General features: G+C 39.1%; 1 protein-coding gene across 3 annotated transcripts in view; it reads left to right on the forward strand.

Annotated features, from left to right (window-relative positions):
• BTBD8 (BTB domain containing 8) overlaps window positions 1–10365 on the forward strand; it is a 109052-nt gene that overhangs the window by 24007 nt on the left and 74680 nt on the right. For all 3 annotated transcript variants that reach the window (XM_023733422.1, XM_023733423.1, XM_023733425.1), the window contains one exon: window positions 3364–3515. In XM_023733422.1, the coding sequence (XP_023589190.1) occupies window positions 3364–3515 (152 nt within the window). The remainder of the gene's footprint in view (window positions 1–3363; window positions 3516–10365) is intronic.

Consider the following 10365-nt stretch of genomic DNA (forward strand, 5'->3'; position numbering starts at 1 on the left):
GATGAGCATCTTGGATAGATATCTTCTCATCTTTCATGATATCAGGGAAGTTTTCTGTCAACAAATCTTCAACGGTTTTCTCTGTATTTTCTGTTATCTCCCCCATTCTGGTTCTCCAATCACTCGTAGGTTTTTCTCTTGATAGAGTCCCACAAAACTCTTAGAGTTTCTTCATTCTTTTTGTTTTCTTTATTTGATTTTTCCTCAAATAAGCTAATGTCAAGTGCTTTATCTTCAGTGTCACTACTTCTGACTTCCATTGCCTCAGTTCTGCTCTGTGACTTTATCGAGTTGTCTAATTCTAAAATTTTATTGTCAATCTTCTGGATTTCTGGTTGCTGTCTCTCTATGGATTCTTGCAGCCTATTAAATTTGTCATTATGTTCTTGAATAACTTTTTAAAGTTCCGCTACTGCTTTGTCTGTATGTTCTTTGGCTGTCTCTACGTTTTGACGAACTTCCTTTCTAATTTCTAGAAGAGTTCTGTATATTAATCTTTTGTATTCTGCCTCTGGTAATTCCAAGAAATTCCCTTCCTCCAGAGAATTTATTGATTCTTTATTTTGGGAGCTTGCTGAAGCCATCATGGACTGCCTTTTTATGTGATTTGATATTGACTGTTGTCAATAAGTGATCATAATTTTATTTTATATTTGTTTAGTGTGTCCTGGCTTCTTGCTTGTTTTGTTTTGATATGCCCAAGTAGGCTGCTCGTGTGCGCTAATTTGATTCTCGGCACCTTTGCAGCTCTAACATCCTGTCACCAGGTAGTTAGTTCTGTAACTAAGTATGTGCACACAGGAGTTTGTTAAATTTTCCTGTATGGATTCAGCTCAGGTGTCCATGCAGTCGGTCACCAAGTGTGTGGTGCAGGCTCTCACCTGCAGTCTTAGAGAGGCATGGGTGATTGGTGTAGGCACAGGTATCTGGCTGCAGAATGGGGTCACGTGCTGCCCCTGAGTGTCTGAAGGGAAAGCATGTCCCTGTTCCCTAGAGTGAGTAGGTAGGTGAGTTTTGCAGCCGGACTGTGAGCACCATACTCTGTTGGCTGTAAAGACTCAGGGGCACCACTTATTCTTGTACCCCTGTAACAGGTGACTCAGTGGCGTAGGTGGAGCCATCAGTCCTCAAACCCCTGATGCAGACCAGTAAAGGTGCCTGCTTAAAGTGCAGGGCTGTGTCGGTCGTCACAAATCTGCCACTTCACAGCTGAAACAGTTGAAGTTAGACTTCAGGTGTTTACCCTGTTGTACTGTGGTAGTGAGGGCTTACACTGTTGATACAGGTCCACACAAGTCTATACAGGGGTGAAAGACACTCAAAGTCTGCGGACCCCTTATGCCTGTGCCTAGCAAAGAGCTGTGCTAACCCTGAGTTCCTGGGTTAGGGGAGCCAGTAGCTTATTTTTTCTCCGTTTGTTAATTTGTTCCATCTCCAAGGCCAGGAGAATGGGTCAGGGCCTCTTATGGGATCTACTTCCAGCCCAGGGTATTCAGAGACTTTGGAAGCCAGTAGAGCGGTGCAGAGCCAGGAGGGAGGTAAAAAGGAGAGAGGTTTTTCCCAAATGGGCTTTTTTTTTTTTTAATCCCTGCGAAAGGATACACGCATGTACTTTAGTCGCTTGGGAGCTGCTGCTTTTCACTGGTTCAGAGTGTCCAAGCAGAATCTCTGCTGCCGGATCTCTCTCGATGTGGAAACTGCCTCCCGAACGCACATGCGGAGCTGTATGCTTGCTTCACTGTGCACCCTGAGCCAGTCGGGGCTGAAGAGCTGTGGCTCCTGCCGTCGGTCTTTGCCTCCTCGCTTCTTCCGAACCGTCTCCCTCTCCTTCTGCCACTCAGTCCGATTCCTCAACTATGCCTTGTTCAGGGCTCCTGGATATTCATATACAATCAAATCACTTGTTTTTCCAGGTCCTTGTTGTAAGAGGGATATAGGAAGCCGTCTGACTGCTCCGCCGTCTTGGCCCCACCAGTATTGACATCTTAACAATGTTAAGTCTCCCAATCCATGAACACAGGATGTCTTTCCATTTATTCAGGTTTTCTTTAATTTCTTTCAGCAACGTTTTAGAGTTTTCAGTGTACGAGTCTTTCACCTCCCTGGTTAAATTTATTCCTAGGTATTTTATTGTTTTAGATGCTAATGTAAGTGAGATTATTTTCTTGATTTCTTTTTCAGATTACTCATTGCTGGTGTATAGAAACCTGACTTTATTTTTGTGTGTTGATCTTGTACCCTGCCACTTTGCTGAATTCGTTTATGAGCTCTAGTAGCTTTCTTGTGGATTCTTGGGGATTCTCTATATTGGTTTTACTTTCTCCTTATTGATTTGGATGCCTTTTACTTCTTTTTCTTGTCTAATTGCTCTGGCTAGAACTTCCATACAATATTGAATAACAGTGATGAAAGTGGGCATCCTTATCGTGTTCCTGATCTTAGGGGGAAAGCTTTTGGTCTTTCACCATTGAGTATGATGTTAGCTATGTGTTTTTCATAAATGCCCTTTGTCATGTTGGGGAATTTCCCTTCTATTCTTACTTTGCTGAGTTTTTTGTTTTGTTTTTTTAATCATGAAAGGGTGTTAGATTTGTCATGCCTTTTGTGCATCAAGATGATCATGTGGTTCTTTTCCTTCATTCTGTTAATGTGGTATATTATATTGGTTGATTTTCTTATGTGGAATCACCCTCACATTTCTGGGTTAAATCCCACTTGGTCATGGTGTATAATCCTTTTAATATATTGGAATTGGATTGGTAGTATTTTGTTGAGGATTCTTGCACCTATATTCATAAGAGATATTGATCTGTAGTTTTCTTTTCTTGTGTTGTCTTTATCTGGCTTTGGTATCATGATAATGCTGGCCTCAGAATGAGTTAGGAAGTGCTCATTCATCTTCAGTTTTTTTTGGAAGAGTTTGAGAAGGCTTGGTGTTAATTCTTCTTTAAATGTTTGGTAGAATTTACCAGGGAAGCCATCTGGTCATGGACTTTTGATTTTTTTGGAGGTTTTTGATTACTGATTCAATCTCTTCACTTGTTATAGGTCTGATGAGATATTCTGTTTCTTTTTGAGTCATTTTTTGTAATTTGTGTGTTTCCAGGAATTTGTTTATTTCATATAGGTTATCTAATTAGTTGTTACATTGTGACATGTAATTTATTATGTTTTAACATTTAAAAAATGTTTCCACTACCTTTCAACTTTCTACTGTTTTAGATTGATGCTTCTCCACTTACTCCTGATTTAAAAGGTTTTTAATGTTATATAATTGTAATACATGAAAGCAGTATGTTGGGAAACTAGCTTTTAAAATCATCAACACTATTTTAATTAAGTATATTACATTTTGTCTTTTAGGGTTGTATATTCATCAAACAGAAACATAAAAAACTATGAAGAGGAAATTCTTATGAAAAAGATACTGAAGAGTGGGTTACCACCAAAGATACCTGACTTAAATCTTGGAAAGTGTATTGACAATGATGGAAGATCATCTGTAGAATTCTTAGGTAAAAAATTGTATGATTATTCCTTTCTAAAGAATGACATTTTAGAGGATATCAGCAATAGAAACGACAGTTTAATTTCTACTGGTGAGGTATTTTTTGTGGAGTTTTACAAAATTTTATAGACATAATTATGTACTGATGCTATTAAAGAAAATGAACTTCATAAATCTGCTCTACTGATTATTTGTATAAGCATGGGGAAATGAAAATGCTAGTATGATCAATTCCTAGTTTTCCCAAGTAATTGGAGATAAATCCACTCAGGATTCACACTTCTTTTAACCATTCAAGCCTCCACATGTTATCATTCTTATTCTGATCTACACCAGTAAAGAAGCTTTAGCACGTCTATAGCATTAGTTCTGTTATAACACAATATATACATTTCTAAAAAAAAAACACCATGCAGCACAAAATCACCAATATGTGAAAACTTTGTTGCTGACATATTAAAAAAACAATAACAATGGTAGCATGGTTTTATATATGTTAAATGGTTAAATACATAAATACTACAATAAATATGGCACTTGGCCTTGAAAAAAACTTGAAGTTTGCTTGTGGAAGTGGACATTGGAAGAACTGTAGTTTTTGAATTGGTAGAAGGAAGGTTTTAAGTATATAGATGTAGAGATACAAATAATGGAGAGCTATATATAGTCTTTTTAAATTTAATTTAATTTATTATTGTTATTTTTATAATATTTTATTGAGTTTTTGGTGAAAGTTTACACAGCAAGTTAGGTTCCCATTTGACAATTTCCACACAAAGTGATCAGTGACATTAGTTACATTTATCACAGTATGTCAACACTGTCTTTCTTTAATTGTGTTCAGTTTATTCACTTTCCAGTACTCTAGTTTCCCTGCCATCTTATCTATTCATCTTTGCTTTTGAGTAATTGTTGACCTTTTGGTCTCATACACGTGGTTTTTAAGTAGGGCACTGATGTTACAGGTAATATCCTTTATTTTGTGTGCCACTGTGCTGTTTCCCTAAAAGGTGATCTCAGGGGATAGGCTTAGTTCTAGGTTTAAAGAGTGTCTCAGGCTGATAGTCTCAGGGAGTCCTCTGTTCTCTACTGTTCCAGTTTATCTGGCTTTTTTTTTTTTTTTTAAATAAAAATTTGAGTTCTACTTCACTTTTTTCCCCCATTCTATCTGGGACCCTAGTGAGAACGGTCAGTGGTGATGGCTGGGCACCATCTAGTTCTTCTGGTCTCGGGGTAGATGAGGTTTTGACGCATGTAGACTTGTTTCTTTTCTGCGCTTTTGATTACCTTCTTACGGTTTTGCTCTTGGCAGGTAGAGACCCGCAGTTGTGTCTTAGATGGCCGATCGCAAGCTTTTAAGACCCCAGATGATATTCACTTCACTAGGATGCAGATCATGACTTTTGTGAACTATGTTATGCCAATTGACTGAGTTGACCAATGAGATTATGGTCCTAGAGAGCTATAGATATTCTGACAAGAAACACGAGGTGTCTGGATCAGAGAACAGGCCATTTATTACAGAGCATATTAACACTGGTTTCTAAGCCCTCCTCTCCATGATGTGATGCAGTAAGGGCCTGATGTTACCCTGCACATGCAGTGGGTTTGCACTGTAGGAAAGGAACCCCCAAATTAGGAAACTCTTAAGGTTTTATAGGATGCTAACATATCTGCCCCCATCATCCCTTCAAGAGAGAGATCTTTACTTTGGAAAGTAAAAAAAACCTTCTCTGGGAGAGGAGGGGAAAGTCTCTAGATTCCCCACCTTGTAATCGAAGGAAATGGCTCCAGGAGGGAGGTGTCTGAATCTTTCCAGAGCAGTATATTACCCCTACTTCCCAAGGCATGCTTGCTGTCCAATCATCCTTTAACCAAGTTTGTCCGTGCTCTGCTCAGAAATCCCATACCATTTAGAAATACAAAAATATTCACAGAAAATGGTCTTCCAACAGTTGGTTATCTGAAATCAGATGGACATTTGTAACACCAGATGTGAATGGGTGAATGGGTATAGCTCATAACACATACAGTGAACTTAGGTATCTGAGACATATTTGAGAGAGGGGTGTGTGTGTGTGTGTGTGTGTGTGTGTGTGTGTGTGTTTGTGTGTTTGTGTGTGTGTGTGTGTTTGTATATTCTTATATGGCTTGGTTCACCTGGGTGCAGCTTCCTGCATTGACTTAATGTTTCTCACAAATGAAATTTCACATAACCAAATGGAAAATTCGTGTTATGCTCAAATTGTTCCCTACTATATCGATTGTACTGGATCAAATTCATGTTTTCATCACAAGTATTATAGCAAAATTGACTACATATAAAAGTGTGTTGTTAATTTGTTGTTGTTGTTAGGTGCTGTTGAGTCGATTCTGACTCATAGCAACCCTATGTACGACATAACGAAGCACTGCCCGGTCCTGCGCCAACGTCACAATTGTTGCCATGTTTCAGCCCATTATTGCAGCCACTATGTCAGTGTTTCAACAGACAGATGCAACACTGGAAGCACTCACTTATCAATGCCAAGAAATTTGGAAGACAGCTGACTAGAAGAGATCCATTCCAAAGGAAGATGATCCAACAGAGTGCGGAAATTATCGAACAATATCATTAATACCACATGCAAATAAAATTATACTGAAGATAATTCAAAAACAGGGGTTCAAACCTGTTCTTCCCAGTCCAGTCATGGCCAAGGAAATGACACTGGAACAGACCTGAGTTTTTAGAATAATGAGACAGTACAGTAACTGGAATGGGACATATTATGGGTTGAAGCCCTGCTAGCAACTTAATCTCCTTCTTAGAAAACAAGGGCAGAGTACACGTTGCATAGCAAGCAAATCTCTTACCCTTCAGATTTTGCGCAGACTGGGAAATAGTGGGGCCTTGCTCAAAGATGGAAGCCAACCATGCTGGAAGCATGTGCATTGCTCTCCACAGTCCTGGCAATAATCTAGTCCCAAGCATCAGGTTTCTGAAAGGGTTCACTATGCCTCTTCTGTGTCTCTCATTCCAGACCTTTGAGCCATAATTTTTCCTGTTCCAGATCACGCAAATTGTAAAAATTCAGGTCTGTTCTGGTTTCGCTTCATTGGCCATGAATGAACCAGTTGGAAGCTCTTCTCAAAAACGATTGTAGTAGTACATTGACAGGGAACTGCCAGAAATTCAAGCCAGATTCAGAAGAGGATGTGGAACAAGGGATATCATTGCTGATGTCAGGTGGATCCTGGCTGAAAGCAGAGAATACCAGAAAGATATTTACCCGTGTTTTATTGACTATGCAAAGGCATTTGAATGTGTGGATCATAACAAATTATGGATAACATTTGTGAAGAAAGGGAATTCCTGAACACTTAATTGTGCTCATGTAGAACCTGTACATAGACCAAGAGGCAGTCGTTCAAACAGAACAAGGGGATACTGTGTTTTTTAAAGTCAGGAAAGGTGCGTCAGCGTTGTATCCTTTCTCCGTACTTATTCAATCTGTATGCTGAGCAAATAATCTGAGAAGCTGGACTATACAGAGAAGAACATGGCATCAGGATTGTAGAAAGACTCATTAACAACCTGCATTATGCAGAGGACACAACCTTGCTTGCTGAAAGTGACGAGGACTTGAAGCATTTACTGATGAAGATCAAAGGTCACAGTCTTCAGTATAGATTACACCTCAACATAAAGAAAACAAAAAATCCCCACAACTAGACCAATAAGCAATTCATGATGAATGGAGAAAAGATTGAAGTTGTCAAGGATTTCATTTTACTTGGAACCACAGTCAGCAGTCAAGAAATCAGAAGACTCATTGCATTGGGCAAATCTGCCGCAGAAGAACTCTTTAACATATTAAAAAGCAAAGATGACACTTTGAGGACTAAGGTACACCTGACCCAAGCCATGGTATTTTCAGTCTCCTCCTGTGCATGTGAAAGCTGGACAGTGAATAAGGAAGACTGAAGAAGAATTGATGCATTTGAATCATGGTGTTGGTGAAGAATATTGAATATATCATGGACTGCCAGAAAAACAAACAAATCTGCCTTGGAAGAAGTACAGCCAGAATGCTCCTTAGAAGGGAGGATGGTGAGACTTCGTCTCAAGTACTTTGGACATGTTATCAGGAGGGACCAGTCCCTGGAGAAGGACATCATGCTTGGTAAAGTAGAGGATCAATGAAAAAGAGGAAGACCCTCTATGAGATGAATTGACATTGTGGCCTGCTAACTTAGATGGATTGACATTGTGGCCTGCTAACAAATCTGTTGTTGTTTAGTGCAATAACAATAATAATTAAACTAATTTAAGATTAGTTTGATTCCTTTTATATTACATTCATAGTGTCTAATTATGGTGAATGAATGAATGAATAGGCATCCTAGGTTTTGAGGTAGATCTAGTTATATATTTTATCTCATTTAGTCTCAAATAATCCTCAGAGGTAAGTTGTTACAGACTGATTTTGTAGATGAGGACTCTGAGACTCAGAGCATAAGAGACTTCCCCAATGCCACACAGATTGAGCAGTTGGCAAAGCTAGTATTTGATACCATTTTTCCTGCCTCTAGTTAGAACTCTCCTATGGCCCCACAAAAACCAAAAAAACCAAACCTGTTGCTGTTAAGTCGATTCCGACTCATAGTGACCCTATAGGACAGAGTAGAATTGCCTCATAGAGTTTCCAGTGAGCACCTGGTGGATTCAAACTGCTGACCTTTTGGTTAGCAGCTGTGGCACTTAACCACAGCAACCCTTTAAAGTGGCCAAACTGTTGTGAGTGTAAGTGAAAAGAGCTCATTTATCCCTCAGCCCCCTGCCCATTAAACTAGTTTCTCTGTCATTCCATGGAGAGCCCTCATGTTCACCAGTAATCTTCCAGTTGCCAGTTTAACAGATACTTTTTGTCCACATCTTATTAACTAGTTTTTCATATTGTCAATGCTGCCTTCCATGAAACTTCCCCTGGCTTCTTGTGACTTTTCTTCTTGACTACTTTTTAGTCTTTTTCACTGACTCATTCATCTTTCTGCTCCATAAGTAACTACTATTCTTCGTCTTCTTTTTTTTTTTTTTTTTTTTTTTTGCTCTCTACAGCCAACTACTGACTAGACATATCCAGTTAAATATACATTAAATATCTCAAATTTAACCTGTCTTAAACTGGCCTAATCACCCACCTCTCCCAACCTTTTTTTTTCTTAAACACTGTATCCACGTGAATTATATCACCATCTTTCTACTCATACTCTCTTATCCTTCATTCCATTTTGATGACCATGTCTGTTGATTTATCTGCTAAATATTCTTAAATACTTCTCTTTATCCTCCAGCCATTTCTTTATTTCAGGACTTCTGGTTAGAGTTTTATGTTTTTCCTTCAAATGTTTTTATTATGTAATATTTGATACATTGATTTATTCAACAAATACTTATTGAGGATCTGCTATGTGCCAGGCATTGTTCTAGATCTGAAGGGTACCTCAGTGACTAAAACAGACTTCCAGCCCTTTTGGAACTTTAATTCTAGTTAGGGGCAGTGGGTGGGTGGAGATAAACAGTGAACAATCAGCATAGTAAAAAAGTTAGAAGGTGATGTGCAATAGAAAAAACAATAGAAAGGGGAATTGGGAGTGCTGATGATGGAAGTTGTAATTTTAGATAGAGTGGTCAGGGTTGGCCTCATTGAAAGGGTGACATTTAAGCAAAGATTTGAAAGAGCTGAGGGAGTTAGCTATGTGGATCTCTGGAAGAAGAGTGTTCAAGGCAAAAGAAATGGCAGTGCAAAGATCCTAAGATGGGTACATACTTGCCACATTGGAGGAATGGGAAGAAGTTCAGTGTGGAAGTGAGCAAAAAGTAGGCAGTGAGGTTAAAGAGATAGTGGGGAGCCAGATGTTGTGGGGGCCTGGTAAGCCATTATTAAAGACTTTGGCTTTTACTCTTTAAAAAAAAAAAAAGAAAGCCCTAAGGAGCCCTGGTGGCACAGTACTTAAAGTGATTGACTGCTAACCTAAAGGTTGGCAGTTCAAAACCACCAGCGGCTCCACGGGAGAAAGATGTGGCAGTTGGCTTCCATAGAGATTTATAGCCTTGGATACCCTATGAGGTCGCTATGTGTCGGAATTGACTCGACGGTGGTAGTTGGATGGTGGAGAGCCATAGGAGGGCTTTGAACTTAGAAGGGTCATGATCTGAATTACACTTTAAAAAGATGCCTCTGGATGCTTTGTTCAAAATAGACTGTGAGGGTTGAGGGTGGGAGACCATTTAGGAGGTCATTGCGGAAGTCCAGGTGATGATGGTGGCTTGGACCAGGGTGGTAGCAGTGGAGATGATGAAAAGTGGTTGGATTCTGGATCTTTTGTGAAGGTACAGCCAACAATGGCATTCTGGTTTATTCTCTAAGCATTGAAATTTGATTAGGGGGAATCTACCCAGTGACTGATCCTCATGAGGTGTCCTGACTAGAGAGTTTCTGAACCTGCAAAGCTGTCTTACACAATGTAGTAATTTCCTTCCTTCCTTCCCCTCTTACTCCCTCTCTTCTTTCCTTTCATGTATATATGCCTTATATGTTACTTCCCAATCCTAATGGCGAATTTTTTTTTTTTTATTGTACTTCAGGTGAAGGCTTATAGAACAAATAGTTTCTCATGAAACAGTAGTACACATGTTTTTTTATGACATTGGTTAACAACCCCACAACATATTAACCCTCTAAATTCTCAACCTTTTTTTTGGTGAAAATACACATAGCCAAAGATACACCGTTTCAAAAATTTCTACATACACAGTTCAGTGACATTGACTACGCTCTTCCAATTATGCTGTTATTCTCACTTAAGATGAA

This window comes from Trichechus manatus, unplaced genomic scaffold (genome assembly GCF_000243295.1).
Source record: "Trichechus manatus latirostris isolate Lorelei unplaced genomic scaffold, TriManLat1.0 scaffold00058, whole genome shotgun sequence".
In the NCBI taxonomy this organism is placed as follows: domain Eukaryota; kingdom Metazoa; phylum Chordata; class Mammalia; order Sirenia; family Trichechidae; genus Trichechus; species Trichechus manatus.